The sequence below is a fragment of the Alexandromys fortis genome, unplaced genomic scaffold, assembly GCF_014885135.2.
Source record: "Alexandromys fortis isolate MF-2015 unplaced genomic scaffold, M_Fortis_MF-2015_v1.1 scaffold_106, whole genome shotgun sequence".
NCBI lineage: Eukaryota > Metazoa > Chordata > Mammalia > Rodentia > Cricetidae > Alexandromys > Alexandromys fortis.
This window is the reverse complement of record NW_026067980.1, coordinates 1,907,381-1,924,871: the sequence shown is the minus strand read 5'-3', so window position 1 is coordinate 1,924,871 and position 17,491 is coordinate 1,907,381. Positions and strand designations below refer to the sequence as shown.

Genomic DNA, 17,491 nt, shown 5'->3' with positions numbered 1-17,491 from the left:
TCTTTTTTCCTTCCTTCCTTCCTTCCTTCCTTCATTTATTTATTTATTTTGGTTTTGCAAGGCAGGATTTCTCTATACTTTTGGAACCTGTCCTGGAACTAGCTCGTGTAAACCAGGCTGGCCTCGAATTTACAGAGATCCACCTGCCTTTGCCTCCCGAGTACTGGGATTAAAGGCCACAACCATCACCTGACTCCATATTAGATATTTTTTTTGCTGTTTTTTGTTTTTTGTTTTTCGAGACAGGGTTTCTCTGTGGTTTTGGAGCCTGTCCTGGAACTAGCTCTTGTAGACCAGGCTGGCCTCGAACTCACAGAGATCCGCCTGCCTCTGCCTCCCAAGTGCTGGGATTAAAGGCGTGCACCACCACCACCCGACTCATATTAGATATTTTTGAACACTTGCCAGAACTCGGGTTCATGAACCTCAAAAATGCTTTAAGATCCCACAACAAGTAATTTGAGCCTAGACTGTGAAGTTCCAGAGATAGATTACTGTAGATTATTCTAGAAGTGTGGGACCTCTAGAGGCAGGTTTCCTCTTGCCTTGCTTGGTATCATATTCCCCAGTCTAGGAGAGAGCTTGCCCTATAACACATATGGAGCAGGGAACAGACGAGTGACCAGTATCAGGGTGCAGGACTTCGTCTGCACCTGTGGGTCCAGACTCTGAGCTCGGAGTAGATGTTCCTGAAGTCAGAGTGGGTGGGGGCTAGTCCCCAGCTGTCCTTCTGCTCCTCACCTGTCCAGGGCCCACGTAGCTGCAGAGAGCATCCACATGACAGCCACCTCGAGTGTCCAGCCCACATTCATCAATGGCCACACACATGCGGCCATCCCCACTCCAGCCTTTGTGGCAAATGCAGCGGTGGGTGCCCAGGTCTCCAGGGATACATTCAGCCTGTGTGGGTTATGAATAAGTGACTCCGGGTACAGGGCCACGGGTGGAGGCCAAGGAGCCCCATCCTGCGTCTGGGTCAGAACACTAAGAAAGGGGTAAAGAGAGGAACTGACGTTCTCTGAGCAGCCACCACGGTCTGGGTGTGAGCAGGGATTGCTGCGTGTGCAGGAGAAGCCATCACCTTCAAAACCATCGAGGCAGATACACCTGGGATAGAGAGGAGAGGCCCACTTGAGCTTGGGGAAGAGGCTGGAGCATTATGGCAGGACACAGAGGAAGGCAGAGTCCTCACCTGGCCTTCCCCTCCTGACTGACGCAGCGAGCATGCTGGTGGCAGAGCTGAGCCAGCCCTCCGGGACTGCAGTGTCCCATGGACTCATTGCAGAAGCGGCCTTGGAAGCCAGGGGAACATGTGCCGCTCTGGCACACTCCTCCGCTGCCAGGACGGTTGTCACACAGACCGTGGACACAACCACAGTCTATGGGGAAGAAGTGGGAACAGAAAAATTGGACAGGAAGTAGAACTTGATGCCAGCCAAGATTGGTTTTGCAAAGGGGCTGGGGAATGGAGTGGCTAAGAGACTTGACTTTGTTATTTGACCCTCTATTAGGGTCCCTAAATCATAGCTCATTCAAACTCGAAGAGCAGATAAGCAAACTATGAAGGAGGCCATTTTTTTGTTTTTGTTTTTTCTTTTTTTAAATATTATTTATTTATTATGTATACATTATTCTGTCTGTTTGTATGCCTAAAGGCCAGAAGGGGGCACCAGACCTCATTACAGATGGTTATGAGCCACCATTTGGTTGCTGGGAATTGAACTCAGGACCTTTGGAAGAACAGGCAATGCTCTTAACCACTGAGCCATCTCTCCAGTCACTGTTTTTGTTTTTTCTTTTTGGGGGGGGGGGATTTTTCAAGACAGGGTCTCTCTGTAGCTTTGGAGCCTGTCCTGGAACTAGCTCTTGTAGGCCAGGCTGGCCCCGAACTTACAGAGATCTGCCTGCCTCTGCCTCCCGACTGCTGGGATTAAAGGCGTGCGCCGCCACCACCTGGCATTTTTTTTTTCAAGACAGGGTTTTTCTGTGTAGCTCTCTGGCTGTCCTAGAACTCACTCTGTAGACCAGGCTGGCCTTGAACTCAGAGATCCATCTGCCTCTGCCTCCAGAGTGCTGGAAGTGAAAGTAGGTGCCACCATAGCCCAGCTTTGAATTTTTAGTCACATCATTCTAACTACTCTGTGTCCAATCCCACTATGAGACAGTCTTGTTTAAAACGTGCTTGCTTTAAGGCATGTTTTCTTTTGGTGAAAAAGGCAATATCTATGACTGTCCTCCAGCTGGTACTACTCCCTCCCTGGGCCAGCATTCCGCTGAGGGCCCTCTTCCTCCTTGGGAGCCCTTAGTCACCTTCGTTCCATTAAGAGCTTCTATCTCTGGGAGGTGGCCTGGGCCCGGTCACTCACCCTCCTGGCAGTGCTCGCCGTGCTTGTTTGGGTTGGAGCAGACATGGCAGGCAATACCCTTGTAGTCTGGAAAGCAGAGGCAGGCTCCATTGCCCTGGACGCCATCGCTGCACTGGCAGATGGCAGGCACAAAATGGGTCAGTCAAGGACATGGTCACCACAGGCCCTCCCCCTGACCCCCTGAACCTCCCTTCCTGGTGGGCTCTGAACCCCTGTTCCCTGAGACTTCACCCTGTAAGAGACCTCCAAAATCACTTAAGCTGCCAAGCTGCCAGATAGCTACTGAAGGCACACTACCTTTTGTTTTGTTTGGTTTGGTTTTTCGAGACAGGGTTTCTCTGTGGCTTTGGAGCCTGTCCTGGAACTAGCTCTTGTAGACCAGGCTGGACTCGAACTCACAGAGATCCGCCTGCTTCTGCCTCCCAAGTGCTGGGATTAAAGGCGTGCGTCACCACCACCCAGTGGCCCTGGACGTTTTATGTGTAGCTCAGACAATAACTCCTGAGTTCTTCTGTGCAGGCACTAAACACTCAGTGCAGCACTGACGTCTCTAAGTGTCAAAAGCAGAATACTAAAGAATACTGGCATTTGGGCGTGGTGGCGTACACCTTTAATTCCAGCACTCGGGAGGCAAAGGCAGGTTCTGTGGGTTCCAGGCCAGCCTGGGATATAGAAAGAGTTCCAGGACTGCCAGGGCTATGTAGAAATCCTATCTCAGAAAATAATTGTGTGCGTGTGTGTGCACCTGAGTACAGAAACCGGTGGAGGCCAGAAGCACTGGATTATCAGGTGGTCATGAGCCACCTAACATGGGTATTGATAACCAAATCAAGTCCTCTGCAAGGGTAGCATGTGCTCTCCCCACGGAGCCATCTCTCTAGACCCGGGAGCAATAATTTCTAGCAAAACAGTTTGGTCCAACATCAACTACTTAAAGTGGGGAAGGCGAGACAAGAGAGAGTCAGGCCTGGTTCTGACACTGCCAGCCAGGGAAGGTATCAGCCTCATGACACCTACCAGGGTGGGGACTCACATTGCCTTTGCCATAGCAGGGGTTGGAGAAGCCCCCAGGACATTGTGTGCAGTCAGGCCCAAAGAATCCTTTGCAGCAGCCACGTTTCTGCAAGAGACAGAGCGTGTGTGAGCATCCAGGCCATACCAGATCCCACATAGGATGCTTCTGCTTGCTGGCCTCATCTCGAGAGCACAGGGATGGATAGGAATCCCCCAGTGGCACCTCTTTAACCATTAGGATGTGGGGCGTAGTTCAGCGGCAAAGCACTTGCCTAGTATGTGAGGCTTTGGGTTCTAGTCCTACCATGGACACAAAGACGAACAAACAAGCAAACAAAAAAAGCAACAAAAACCCTTCCAAACTAAACAAAAAGAATGCCTGGGAAGGGAAGCCCCCCTCTCAACCCAACTTGGGAATCCCCCAAACAATGAGGAAGTGGCCAGGGTCCCCCGAGAGTGCAGGCCTGCCCAGGCTCACTGTGATGGTCTGGTTGCAGTAGTGGGCACAGCCCTTCTTCAGCATGTTGAGTCCAGTTGGGTCATGGGTATAAACACACTCCTTGGGAAAGATATCCTAGAACACACCATATGAGGTCAGTCAGCAGAATAGGTGGGTTTAGGACATACTGAGCCTCCAGGTATAGTCTGGCCTCCCTGCCTCTACTCCCCACTGCAACTGACATACGATTGGGATACTGGCAAAAAGGGATCCCCGAGGGCAAGGCTAGGGGTGCTCACCATTTTCACGCTGTTTGGGGGGCATACACTGGCATTCAAGGCTTGGCAGTCCACACAAGTACCCTGGGAAGAACAGCGCAGGGCAGAGAGAAAGGGTCAGAGACATCAAGGAAAGAGCTGAAGAAGGAGAAAGAGCCAACTGTAGAAAGGCCAGGAAAGGTGTTGGGAGGAAGCCTGTAGAGGCAGGTGGGCCACCAGGCTCCCCTCATGCAGGGTAGGCTTATCACCACAGCAGCTGATGGAATGAGTCGGATGCTTGTCGCTCTGATCTCTTCACCTATGTCCAACCGCCCTTGTGCCACAAGGCCCTCCCTCAGCAAGAGCTGAACTGTCACTGTACCATGCATTCAGAACCGTGAGCCAAAATAAGCCAGTCTCAAATATCCCATGATGGCAACCCAACAGCGTTCTCTCCTGTCCGTGTGCTAGGGGCAGGGATCTGGGTACAGGGTGAAGCCTGGGTTCAAGGCAGGACTCACTGGCACAATCTGGTGTTGCTCTTCATCACAGTGCTGGGGTAGGATAGGCAGGATGGTGGGGGGCAGCAGGATGCCTTCCAGCATGTGGATCACACCGTTGGCAGCCAGCACATCCACTCTTCGCACAGGGATGCCCTCAGGTCCCAGCAGGATGCGCCCCTGCAACACAGACCCCATATGCCATCCCCAGCCGGCCTTTGCTGCTCTGTTTTTTGTCTGCTGCAGCTTTACTTCATACTTGGGGGACCTATGTCTATTCTCCTAGCCCAGCTGGGACCTTGTCAAGTGTCCTGCCCACTACGGTATTTGGAGCATGCTGTCAGGCATGAACAAGGCCTGCAGCCTTCTGATCCATGTGTGCACCTGTTCACAGATCTCACCTCCTCAGAGATATTCACAGTCAGGACCTGGTTGGCCATGGTGAGGACACGTCCCTTAGAGATGAGCTTCTCCACCGTCAGCTGGGGCAGGAAGACAGTGAGTGGTTTCAGATTGGATACTGGCCACACCTTGTACAGGTGATGCACAGTGACGCTGAGTCCCCAGAAATGGAGAAGGGAGGATGAGGACACTGAACCCCCAGAGAGATCAAAATCTGCAGTAGCCCCTGAAACGGGGGACACTGTGAAGGAAGTACCTGGCCATGGTTGTAGATGTGGTACCGTACCAGCTCCTGAAGTTTGGAAAGGCCCTGAGGGGGGGAATCGATTGCTTGAGGTTGATGGGGGTGGGGGTGGAGTGGGGGGTCTAGCAACCACAGCCCATAGCCCGTCTCCCCTTAGAGCTTACTGATGTAAAAAGGTAGATCAGTCGGCCATCTCGCAGGCTGTCTACAGCGTCATTGCTCGGGGCAAAAACTGTGAAGGGCCCGGGCCCATCCAAGATGGATGGAAGTCCACAGTTCTATGACAGCAGAAGAAAAGTTTGGCTAGATCCTGGCCTCAGAGCTCCTGGCTCCTGCCACTGTCAGACAGGAGGGAGCTCCCACTGCTCAAGGGAGACATGAGCGATGCATTGGTCCATAAAGCCCCGGGATTGTGAGGGGACAGGCTCTAGGAAGATGAGTGCACATAATCTGGGGCAGTGAGCTGTTTTGGTCTGGAAGCCCAGCTAGGGAGAGCTGCTTTCCCCAAGCTCACCTCCAGGATCGTTTCAAACCGCGTGAAAGCCTCCGTGGAAGCCAGGATCTCGCTGACAGTTTTCTGCAGGTATAAGGGCAGGATGAGGCTACTTCAGCCTCAGGAGGAGGAGGAGCCATGCTTCCACAAGCCAGAGCAGCCTCATGCCTGGATTTAAACACCATCCCCTATGGCACAGGGTGGAGAAGAGCTTGCTGGCTCACCTTGGGGTCCCCTGGGAGTGGAGGGGGAAGCTGCCTCCGTAGGGCAGTGACCGTGTGGAAGACCCCGTTGGCTGCTACATAGTTGGCCTTTTGGATGGTGAACGTCTGTTGAGGTTGGTCTTCATACTTATAGGTGTATCTCTGATGAGACAGACACAGGACCATGTCCCCTATGCCAGCCCTCTGTCCTGCAGCTCCTTCCCACCTCCGCACATTTGTCCCAGCTCTGTCATCCACCTGCCACTCCCCTGGAGGTCCCTGTCATACCAGATGGTTGAAGTTGATGGTGATCTCCTGGCCAGCAAGCGTCCACCACTTGCGGGTATTCGAGGGCCCTACATCCTCCAGGATGTGCTCCCCTGCAATAATGTGCTGTTTGCAGAGCTGCTGGGCGAGGGTCACCTGCAGGTACACAGGGACGGAGTGTTGGGTTAGCCCAGACAGGCCAGCCCTCTGCAACTCCCCCTGCCTGAGTCACAGAGAGGAGAGGCCTTGCAGGTCTCTGTTTTCAGAGCATCATGTACAGGGAGGCCTTGGCCTGCTCTCAGGGGAAAAGGAGCTCACATTCATGGTCCTGGAGGGGACAGAAGAGACGAAGAAGGACGGCACCAGTACAGTGAATGGACCCGATGTGGTAAGGATCTCCTGGCAGCCCTGCTCTGTAAGGGGGAGAAAGGTCATGTCCGAATAAACACGGGGAGCTCCAGAGGGGTGGGTCTAGATGCCTAGCGTGGGAAGAGACACTAGTGCTGGGACCAGTTCCCACCGCTATCCTGGCTTCACCCAGTTCTGGGGCAAAGAAACAAGAGTCTGTGCAGAGGCTGGCCCCCCCTCCCAGCTCTGTGGGACTAGGGTATTGTCACAAGTAGGCTGGGGGACACATACCCAGCATGGCAATGGCCAGTTTCAACCGCGCAAGCATCAGGCCTATCTGATTGGCCCTCTGAACCTCATGGAGCAGGTGTCCGTAGCAGGCACGGCCGTCACCCACCTCACCATCCCTGCACACACATCTGGAGACCCAGAGAGACTGGTCAGAGACATGACGGGCCATCCCCCTGGTCCTCCCCAGCCCTCCTTGCCGGGCCTCGAATGGAGGAATACAGCTGAGTACACTACCCACTCCACCCTCCCTGCGCCATGCCCATTCCCACTTGATCCCTGTGCCCACCTGGTGGTCTTTTGATCAGCGGTCACCTGACAGGTGGCCGATTTGTCACAGGAATGTGGTTTGCAGAAGGCATAGCATCCCGTAGAAGCATCGTTGTTAAGACTCATCAAACCTGGCTGGCATATGCAGACGGCCTGGGCCAGAAAGGGGTGGAGCATCCACCAGTCAGAATTCAGGGAAACTGCTTGCATGTGTCTCCCTCACACAGCCCTGCCACCCATCCTCAAAGACTAGGGTTGGCATTCTCCCCGCATCTTAAAAGTGGGGCATCTGGGGTGACTTGCTCCGAGTGGAAAAGCAGGTGTCCTAGCTCACCTTGCCTGGATCCTTGTACAGACAGAGGGTAGAGTTGCTGGGGCAACCACCAAAGTTGGTGATGCATGGGTCCAGGGGCAGACACACTTTGCCATCACCGTGGTAATTCTCTGGGCAGTGACACTGAGCCTGCCCCTTGGGATTCACTGAACATCGGGCCAGTGGGGAGCAAGGGGACAGCTTACAAGGGTCACGAGCTGCCAGGGCAGAGAAAGCTTGAGTGAGTTGAATTCCAGGAGCCTTCTCATCATGGTTTCCATCAGAGGAGCCCCAGGCCTTCTGCCTCTTAGGGACAGGTTTTGTTTTGTTTGTTTGGTTTAGTTTGGTTTTTTGTGCGTGAGTGGCCAGACTGCACGGTCTGGTACAAAAGGTTTCCTTCCCAGTGCCTCCCACCCACTCAGCTCTCCAAGTCCCCTGCCTCCAGATCACAGGCTTACCAAGACAAACGCTGCCCTGCTGAGTGTATCCCGGCAGGCACTTGCAGGTGGGTGCTTCTGCAGAGCACTGGGAATTCTGGGGGCATCTCAGGCCCTGGCAGACTGGAACCTCTGAGAGGAGAAGTCACCGTGGAGGCTCAACCTCAGGTTGGGGAGGAAGGGCTCACAAAGCGCCATGCTCCGCTTGCTGTGTGACTCCAGGCAGCTGCCCCACCTCCCTGAACTTCCAGACACTGGAAGCTGAGATGACACACTCCCAGACCTCCAACAGGCTGCAGGCCGAGGTCCTGCTTCTACTCAGACACTATCTGGCACCCAGTTGTCCTCCCCTGCTTTGGCCACAAAGAACCTACTGTCCCTCTCAGACAGCGCTGCTCACCTTGGTCACAGCGGGTGCCAGTATATCCAGCAAAGCACAGGCATTTCCCATTCCCCCGTGGCCCATCGTTGCACAAGCCATGTACACAGCTGCAAACTGAGAGAGACACAAGAGAACATCACTTCCTCTCCAATTGTGTATTTGGAATGTAGGAATAATCTTGGGAATGCAGAGCCGTGGTACAGGATCGCAGGGAAAGGGGGAAGCCCAGAGAGAGCCAGGTGAAAGGGGGGGTGGACATCATAAAGGGCTTCCTGGAAGAGGCTTCTGAGATGACAAAGAGCCTCAGGGCACAAGGAAGCAAGGCAAGCAAGCATTCAAGGAGGGAAAGGCAAGACTGAGGAGTTCAGAGGGGTTAAAGGCAGGCAGGACTGGCCTTACCAGGAGGCCCTGCAAGTTTACCTGATTGGCAGTCAGGCCCAAATCTGCCTGGGTCTCGGCACTCCTGGCAGGCTGAGCCGCTGAAGTTTTCCTGTGAATGCACAAAGTCAGTAGGGTTTCCCCAACATGCCCACCTTGTCCCTGTTCAACCCTTACCTGACACACACAGGTCCCATTTCCAGCTATGCCATCCAGGCAGGTCCCATGGCCATTACACGGGGTCTCGGCACCTCCAGGGCACTCTGTGGGCCCCAAGAACTCAGTTTTTCTCTGAGAATATTTCCCTTACCTCTTCTTCCGGTTCCAACCCCTGGACAGCTAGTGCTAGGGAGCTAGGGTGGCTTCCAATGAGTGGTCACCAGGCTGAGGCCAGTATAGGTTCTTCTCAGACGAGAAGGTGGGGCTGGGGCAGAGAGGGGGCGGAGCGGGCGGGCTGTCTCTTCCATACCATAACACTGGGAACCCCAATAGCCGGGGCAGCAGGCCTTCTGCACCACTTCCTTCCAGCACTCCTGGCTACAGCCACTTAAGGAGACCAGAGAGCCCCCCAGCTGCACCTCATAGCTAGGAGAAAGAGGAGGCCGGTGGTGAGGTGATGCATACTTCCACCATCCTCACACTGAGCTTCAGGGATCATATCCACACACCTCTGGCCTCTCCATCTGGCCCATGGCCGAGCCCACAGGTGTGCGGGTTAATGATACTTTGTCTCGCCCCCACCTGGAGGTCAGTGAGGCTCCTCTGGGTCCCCTGCCACCCTTCTGAAAGTGGGAAGGGAGCGGTGTGCCCATACCGACAGTCCAGGAGTATCTTCTCTGGGAAGTTCCGAAACCAGCCTAAGGGACACAACCGCTTCCTGACAGCTGCGCACGCGGTGCAGGGCGAGTGTGTGACAAACTTGGTCTTCACGTCACAGCGTTTAGACCGCACCTGGGCCGTAGGCAGAATACACAGTGAGGAAGGGGCCCAGACCCTGGTCTAGCCCTGAGTCCATACTGGCTACAGCAAGACCACAATTTCCCCTCTGTTCGGTGGGAATGAGGCCGGGGAAGGTCTTCAGAAACCTCCCTATGAGGAGTTGCTAATGCCACATCCTGTCTCCATGTCCATGGCTGAAAGTCTTCAGGACTTTATCTTCCGATGGGAGAGTCATTTCCATCTAAGGTGAGGAGATGAAGGTGAGGTAGCCCTTTGCCAACCTGGTACAGGGACAGGATGTGAAGCCGGGCCTGGTATACATTCATTGCATAGAATTCCTTCTTGCCTCTTTAGTCCAGATAGACACACAATAAGCCTCACGCTGTTTGCAAGAAAACAGTGACTTCACTGTGTGTCATGGTGCACGCCTTTAGCCCCAGCACTCAGGACGTAGAGGCAGGTGAATCTTTTTGAGTTGGAGACCAGTTTGGTCTGCAGAGGGAGTTCCAGGACAGTCAAGCCCACACCGCCTGGGGGTGGGGAGAATACAGTGACTTCATCTTCAGTCTATCACACTAAGACAAGGCTCAAGCTTCCAGCCAAGCACCAGCCATGCCCTAAGCAGAGGGTCTGGCCTGATATGTTTATACTGGGCAGCCCTGATGCCTGTCATGGCCCAAGGCCTCACCTGCAGAAAGGGACCCAGAGTCTAGGCAATGACAGGCAGCGGGGGCAGCTGGCAGAACAGGACCCAGGATGTTCAATTTTATTTCTGTTAATAAAATACCCTGATAAAATACTTAGAGGAGTATTTCAGATCAGAATTTCAGGTTATAGTCCATAATTGCAGAGAAGTCGAGGCAACAGGAACTTAAAACAACCAGTGATACCATAGCCACAGTCCTTTTTTTGAGACAGGATTTTTCTGTGTAACACCCTAGCTGTCCTGGAACTAGTTTGAGGCTGGCCTTGAACTCACAGATCCACCTGCTTCTGCCTCCCCAGTGCTGGGATTAAAGGTGTGCGCCACCATCGCCGGGCTCACATCCACAATCTTATAAGCATAGGAGAGCCACAGCCAATGTCTTAGTGCTCAGAAACCCTGTGTAGGAAATGGTGCCACCCACAGTGGCTGGGCCTTCACATGTCAACTGACATAATCCACATCATCTTCCACAAACACACTCAGGCGAACCTGATCTAGGCATCCACAAACACACACAGGCCAGCCTGACCTAGGCATCCACAAACACACACAGGCCAGCCTGACCTAGGCATCCACAGACACACACAGGCCAGCCTGACCTAGGCATCCACAGACACACACAGGCCAGCCTGACCTAGGCAATCCTTCACTGAGACCCCCTTCCCAGGTGAGTCCCAGCTGTGCCATGCTGACTACTGAAACTACTCCCACGACTTGAACCTGAAGGTTGTAAGAGAGTTGGCCAGAGTCAGTGTCTGGTTGAAGGGGCAACAGAACCAAGGCTGGGATGAAAAAGAGCAATGACCACGTGCGACCTGCACAGCAGCAAGAGATGGGGAGCTGCTGACAACAGCCAGCTAAGCTTGGGTGAGCAGAGCTGGGTGCGGCCCCAGGACCCAGCTAATGAGTTACTTGTTGTTTTAAAGGTTACTTGTTTATTGTTCGCTCATTTGTTTGTTTTGAGACAGGGTTTCTTTAGGTAGCCTTGACTGTCTTAGACCTCGCTCTGAAGACCAGGCAGGGCTTTGAACTCAGAGATCCACCTGCCTCTGTCTCCTGACTGCTAGGATTAAATACATATACCACCACCACCACCCGGTAAATTTATTTCTTAAAGCTTTCATATATGTCTCATGTAGCCCCAGGCTGGCTTTGACTTTCCGCCCCTCCTACCTCCATGTCCACCTGTTGTAAGTGTGAGTTACCACACTTGGCTTCAGTGAGTGCTTTAAAGCGGCACTGTGTAGAGACCCGAGTCTGGGCAGAGGTGGGGCGGGGCGGAGTGGGTGAGGGCATCACTTGAGGGTGTCATGCTGGTGGGGGTGGAAGGTGTGAAGAGGCCCTTCCTGCCTCCATCCTGTTGTCCCAGGCAGAGAAGGCAGTCCTCCACTGACCTCCACTGAGGACACCTTTAGGGCCAAAGAGAAGCTACAGGCTGTACCCTGGAGGGCAGACCGAGCTCCTAGCTGTGAGTGACAGGCTCGGAGAAGGAACTCTTGGAGAAGCCACATGTTCTCTTCTTGAAACTGCTGACCACACAGTACTGCAAAGGGGGTGCACCCAGAATCCCTCTCCTAAAATGAGCTATACATGAGTGACTTCCCAAAACCAGAGAAAAGGAAAAACACTTTCTTTGGGGGAGTACAAAGTCCCAGGCGCCCATCCCTGCTGCTGTGATTTCTGCTCAGCTCTGCGGTCTAGCAAGAGGGAAGTTACTCAGCACAACCTCAGAACCGGCTGTTTGGATCCTGATGTTAGGTTTGGATTCGTCATCACAAAGTCCCTCTTTGCAGAACCAGGGCACAGCTGGGAAACTGAACGACTTAGGCTCAGGTTCAGGGCCTGTGCTGGCTGACAGCGGGACCCTCCAAACCACTTGCCGAGGCAGAGGCAGGCAGAGGTTGCAGTGAGGCCGCCACTCGGATCCGGACACTAGGATGCTCTGCCGGGCTTGGGTAATGCTGTCACTCAGAGTGAGGGAGGGCGGAGAGAGCTGGGGGAGCTGGAGCTTTGTGAGCATGTGTGAAGTGGTGATGTGTGGATAAGCCAACTGCCAAATCAGCACCTCTCCCGGGACCACACCCTAGACAGGCATTCAAATCGGCCTTGATCCAGCTGAGAGGGATGGGGTTGGACTTCAGCTTTCTGGGGGGCACCTTGGGACCTGCTAGAGCACTCAGTTCAGGGTTGAGTTTACAGTATCTGTCTCCTGCGCAGGTGCTGCTGGGGAAGCCGAAGAGACATGAGCTATTAAGCCCAATAGTAAGGCAAAAGAAACTCCCCAAGCTGGCACCAAGGTCCTAAAGAGGCTCTAGGTTGACAGCCTAGAACCTAAACCCCATAAGGCAGGAAGGGCTCCTGAGCTGCCCCCAGCCCCGCTCCTCTGGATTCCAGGAGACTGGACAGAGCTGGAGGCTTGGCGATGCCCCTGCTTTTGTACCTTGACTGTGGACCCCAGGTTTATGCCGATACCAAGTAGTCCCTGGGCTTCTAGATGGACATATGCTAAGATCCTCCCCTCGGGGAGCTCTGGGCGCCTCCACTGCCCAAGCCTGCTGTGCCAAGCCCTATTGCCATCATCTTCGTTGGCTGTGTGACCCAGGGGTGCCTTTCCCCATCCTGGCTACAGCTTGTGTCTCACGTCTTATAGGATGAGTGACCGTGAGAGGAAGAAAGGACATTTCTACTACAGGGGCCTCAGGACCGCTTCTCTGGTCCAGGCTGGCTGGGCCCCAGTCCCAGAATTACAGACTCAGGACTGTCTAGAACTATACCAAGTCTGACAAAACAAACAAACAATCAACAAGCCCTCCAAGCTGAGGTCTCTCACTAACCTCTGTCCCCACTGCCCAGAACACAGGTGACAGGTGATTTCCAGCCAGACACACCCCAGGAGCTGGTGGCTTTTCCACCATCATGTCCCACCTGCCCCTCCCAGCCCTGGCCTGGCCCTGAAATCATTTCCCCCCCCCCCCCATGGAGCCACAGGGAGCGTAAAGACAAAGAGCCCCACGGCTACCTGGTGGCAGATCCCCTCTCTACCACAGGAAATTTTGAAACTGCTCAAGAAACAGATGAACTTGGTCTCACAAGGGAATCTCCCTTTCCCAGCTACAGATCCAAAGCTCAGTCTCTGCAGTCAGGGTGTGGAGCTCTTCCCAAAGCCCAAGCAGCAGCCTCCCTACTATGGGATGGGGAGACTTAGGAACAGGGAACAGCAGCCTGGCACTCTTGGCCGCAGGGACCTCTTATCCACTCGGTGCACCCACATGGGGACTTGCAGGCCTGAGCAGGAATCACAGGCTGCGGTCTAGACTGCGGTTGTAGTGGGGGCAGCTTGTAGCCATCCTTCACTAGCCTTGGATGCCCAACAAAAGAACAGAACAAGCTGGCCAGAGGTTGTAAAGACTGAAGGGGCCATGCCCAGGGCTGGCCAGGGGGCAGTTCTGAGACCTAAGACAGGCTCAGAGCTGGTCACAGGCACATGTGTGGCCAGGTTCTGAAGGAGTCTCTCCAGTTAGAATTCCCAGAAGCTGGGTAGTGATCACATCTAAAAAGCCCCAGGTAAGGACCACATAGACGATGGCCTCAGTCCGGGTGGGGAGGCCAGGAGGATGGGGCTTGCTCTGTTCCCGCTCACTTACAGGCTGGGGAACCCAGGATGGCTGCCCATACATAGTACACAGTTTGCCAAACATAGAGGAGATCAAGCTGTTGTAGCCTTGAACTTCAGGTAGAACAGCCACAGACTTCAGCCTGGGGAGGTGGGACAACAGCCTGGCAACCTGGGCCCTCATGGATGTCAGACAGGTACCAGCTGCTTTGATAGCCCCCACCCCGTACATGCACCAGCTATACACGCTCCCTCCCTGGTCCCTGAGACTGATTCCACTCACCTTCTGCCCTCCGATGAAGTTGGAGCCTGCCAGGCAGAAGATCAAAAAGCAGAACAAAAGGAGAATCCTGGATTCTGCCATGGTAGGCAGATCCGCTGTCTGAGAGAGAAACTGTGTGGAGACAGAGGTTGCAGTGGCAGGCCGTGCGTGAGCTCCAAGAGGCAGGCATGAGGAAGGAGGCAGGACGGGGTGGGTGAGCAGTCGCTTTAAAAGCTATCCGTCAGCTCACCCCCACAGGAACCCACCAGGATTTCCTCCTGCGTATCAGCAGCCTGCAGGCGGAAGGGAAGACGCTGGCCACTGACCCCCACGTGGACGACCTGGGCCCAGTTCAGGCCTTCCTGGCCCAGGATCCTGACATCACAGCCTGGAGGTCCAAAGCAACCATCAGCCACCTGCCTGGGGCCTAGGGGAGATTCTGAAGCAAATTCAAACACCGATAAACAATTTTCCTGCTTCTGTCAAGCCGGGTTTTCATTCAGAGCCTTTGGGGTTCTGGTGGCTGGCTTGGCTAGGAGGTAGTGGGGTGGCCCCTGTTCTGGGCTGGCCGCCCCTGGACCAGCTGCTTCACTCTTTCCCCCCAACATCAGGAGAGGGAAGTGTTAGGGCCAGGCTAGCCCCCCACATTGTTCTTCCCTCACCAGCCTGCCCACTCTTGGCCCTCATGGCCCCCCCATCAGCCCCGCTCTACAGGTCCCCCTCCCCCGACTGCCTGCCCTCCCCCCACTGCCTACCACACGTCAATCCTTTCTATGCCTGTGGTGGGTTTCTGTGATGTCTCCAGCTCTGCTCAGATGTCAGAGGTGACTGACAGCCACAGCTCCACAGCCTAAGGAGTTTCTTTAATCTTTTAGGGATATCCACTTAGGCAAACCCATAATTCATAGGTTCAAAGTAGAAAAGAATTTCAGGAGTGGCCAGTATGAACTAGAAGTGAGGTTTTACTAAAAGTAGTGTTAAAGAATTAAAGCACATTCAAGAACACGTGTGCAGGCTTCTCAGTCATCACTTATTAAAATACTTAAGTTTTTTGGGGTTTGCTTTAGTTTTGTTTTGTTTTCTGAGACATGGTTTCTCTGCGTAGCGCTGGCTGTCCTGGAATTTGCTCTGAGGACCAGGTTCGTCTCAAACTCAGATATCCACTTGCCTCTGCCTCCTGAGTGGCAGGATTAAAGGTGTGCACCACCAACACTTGGCTTTAATGTGTATGGGGCTTTGACTGGACTTTGTGTTTCCCACATTCCTGTAAAATTTTTCTATTCTGCCTCTTGGCCAGCTGGGGCTTTTTTCTTAAAGTAAGCTCCAGGGAGCCGGGCGCTGGTGGTGCAGGCCTTTAATCCCAGCACTCAGAGGCAGAGGCAGGCAGAGCTCTGCGAGTTCGAGGCCATCCTGGGCTACAGAGTGAGTTCCAGGACAGGCTCCAAAGCTACAGAGAGGATCCCTGTCTCGAAAAACAAAAAGTAAGCTCCAGGGTACCTGCTGCTTCCCCTCCAGGCAGGTGTGGCGTCTGGTGTTGAAGCCATTGTTTGGACTAGAATCTCTTGCTGTGCCCAAAAGACCAGGCACTTGGATCTCAATTGCAGCTTGTGTAAGGGACCTTAGCTACCACCCAAGCCTAATTTAAATGTTCTCTGTGCCTTTCTGTCTCCTCTAAGTCTTGTGTGGTTTGGGTCTGTCCAGCTACTGTTCTTCTCAGTGCTGCCTGATTAAAGAATTAGGTTTTCTTTGCTCTAATAAATTCTGCTACATTTCACTAGTTTACGGCTGTGTGTGTTGGGCTGCAGGTGCTTTGCTGCCTACACCCCAGCCCCGGTTTTCCTTTATATGAGGGTTCAGAGCACTTCCGTGACCCGACCCCAGGCTTCCAGGCAACCCAGGGCTTGGTTTCATTCCCCCTCGGCACTGGCCATCAGCGGCCACTGTCCTATTTACTAGTTCATTTTTTGTAGCCCCTGGAGTGTCAGCTGAGAAAGAGCAGGGGTACCATCTTGGCTAGTACAGATGTGTAAGAGACACAGAATAAAATGAAGATAGTTGATTTACTATTCCTGTTATTGTTAGAGGATGTAGGCTCAGAACCCCGGGCAGTTGAGCTGAGTTTATGCTTCGGATCCAGGCTCCCCCAGGAGGAGAGTGGGAGGCGCGGCTACTTGTTACTGCTCTCTCTTACTTGCTGTATTTTCTGTTTCTCCCCGGCCCCTTCCTCTTCCTCCCCTCTCTGAAACAAACTTCCTTAGAATTTACAGCATAGCTCAAACTGGTCTCAGACGCTTGACCTTCCTGGGATTATAGGCCTGAGTCACCAAGCCTAGCTTTTTAATTTTTTTTTTTTAAAAACAAGGGTCTTGCTGTCTACTCCAGGCTGGCTGGGCTCTCATCATCCTGCCTCAGCCTCCTGCTTACATTAGGGTTATAGGTGTGTGTGTGTGTGTGGTTTGAATAAAAATGCCCCCCCCCTCATAGCCCCTCAGGGACTGGCACTATTAGATGTGTGGCCTTGTTGGAGCAAGTGTGTCTTTGAGGTCTTAGATGCTCAAACCAGGCCGGTGCCTCAGTTCTCCCTGATTCTGTGACAGATGTGACTCTCAGTTATCGCTAGCATACCTGCCTGCAAGCTGTTGTGCTTCCTGCCATGATGGTAGCTGTAAGCCAGCCCCAATCTAATGCTTTCCATTAGAAGCTGCTGTGGTCGTAGTGTCTCTTCGCAGCAAGAGAACCCTAGGACAGCTGCACCATCACCCCCTTCCACTCGAGTGGATGCTGTGTGGTCCTGGCGCCCAGGGCCACATACTTCCCTGCTCTTCCTTGGCAGGTCCCATCTTGCCAGTGTGTAGGGCTAGGCTGGCCTTGGAGGTCTGGCTGGTGGGCATTAAGGGTGAGAAGCCCTTTTCTGGGAACTCTTTTGACTTCCTTCTCCTTCCTCTACACTCACACCCTTTCTGAGGGCAGCAGGGTCTCCATGCTAGGATTTACTCTGATGACAGCAAAAAAGAAAAAGAAAAAAAGAAAACAAAAGCCCACCACTAGACTAACGAACTGGGGAGCAGCAGTGTAGAACCTGACCCAGATGTAGCGAGTGGGGAACAGGCCCTGCTCTAGTAGTGGGAAACGGTGGAGGAAGGGTGGGACTCAGGGGGTGACCATCCATGAAACCTGAGGTCCTACTTGGCAGGGTCCCTCAGGTGGCTGCTGACTTTCAATCTATAGGCAGAGATAAGCAGGAGGCTCTCCTTGCCACTGTCCATCGCCCAGTCCACTTCCTACTGCCACTCATAGGCTATCTTCATCAGACCCCTGGTTGTACACAAATTAGCAACCCCAGACTCCAGGCCTTTCCCTTAGACTAAAG

The 17,491-nt window shown here is 53.6% G+C and overlaps 1 protein-coding gene across 2 annotated transcripts in view; it reads right to left on the bottom strand.

Annotated features, from left to right (window-relative positions):
• Stab1 (stabilin 1) overlaps positions 1 to 14,331 on the bottom strand; it is a 28,959-nt gene extending 14,628 nt beyond the window's left edge. For both annotated transcript variants that reach the window (XM_050158093.1, XM_050158095.1), the window contains exons 1-25: positions 14,143 to 14,331; positions 9,416 to 9,552; positions 9,071 to 9,186; positions 8,779 to 8,864; positions 8,644 to 8,713; positions 8,242 to 8,337; positions 7,863 to 7,973; positions 7,426 to 7,622; positions 7,111 to 7,244; positions 6,825 to 6,952; positions 6,504 to 6,598; positions 6,207 to 6,341; positions 5,940 to 6,080; positions 5,737 to 5,799; positions 5,387 to 5,500; positions 5,235 to 5,288; positions 4,978 to 5,058; positions 4,598 to 4,756; positions 4,119 to 4,181; positions 3,859 to 3,954; positions 3,400 to 3,486; positions 2,367 to 2,478; positions 1,193 to 1,379; positions 1,014 to 1,107; positions 742 to 900 (exon numbers count right to left, since the gene is read on the bottom strand). In XM_050158093.1, the coding sequence (XP_050014050.1) occupies positions 742 to 900; positions 1,014 to 1,107; positions 1,193 to 1,379; positions 2,367 to 2,478; positions 3,400 to 3,486; positions 3,859 to 3,954; positions 4,119 to 4,181; positions 4,598 to 4,756; positions 4,978 to 5,058; positions 5,235 to 5,288; positions 5,387 to 5,500; positions 5,737 to 5,799; positions 5,940 to 6,080; positions 6,207 to 6,341; positions 6,504 to 6,598; positions 6,825 to 6,952; positions 7,111 to 7,244; positions 7,426 to 7,622; positions 7,863 to 7,973; positions 8,242 to 8,337; positions 8,644 to 8,713; positions 8,779 to 8,864; positions 9,071 to 9,186; positions 9,416 to 9,552; positions 14,143 to 14,223 (2,796 nt within the window). In that variant the 5' untranslated portion in view covers positions 14,224 to 14,331. The remainder of the gene's footprint in view (positions 1 to 741; positions 901 to 1,013; positions 1,108 to 1,192; positions 1,380 to 2,366; positions 2,479 to 3,399; positions 3,487 to 3,858; positions 3,955 to 4,118; positions 4,182 to 4,597; positions 4,757 to 4,977; positions 5,059 to 5,234; positions 5,289 to 5,386; positions 5,501 to 5,736; positions 5,800 to 5,939; positions 6,081 to 6,206; positions 6,342 to 6,503; positions 6,599 to 6,824; positions 6,953 to 7,110; positions 7,245 to 7,425; positions 7,623 to 7,862; positions 7,974 to 8,241; positions 8,338 to 8,643; positions 8,714 to 8,778; positions 8,865 to 9,070; positions 9,187 to 9,415; positions 9,553 to 14,142) is intronic.
• Positions 14,332 to 17,491: the final 3,160 nt, after the last annotated feature.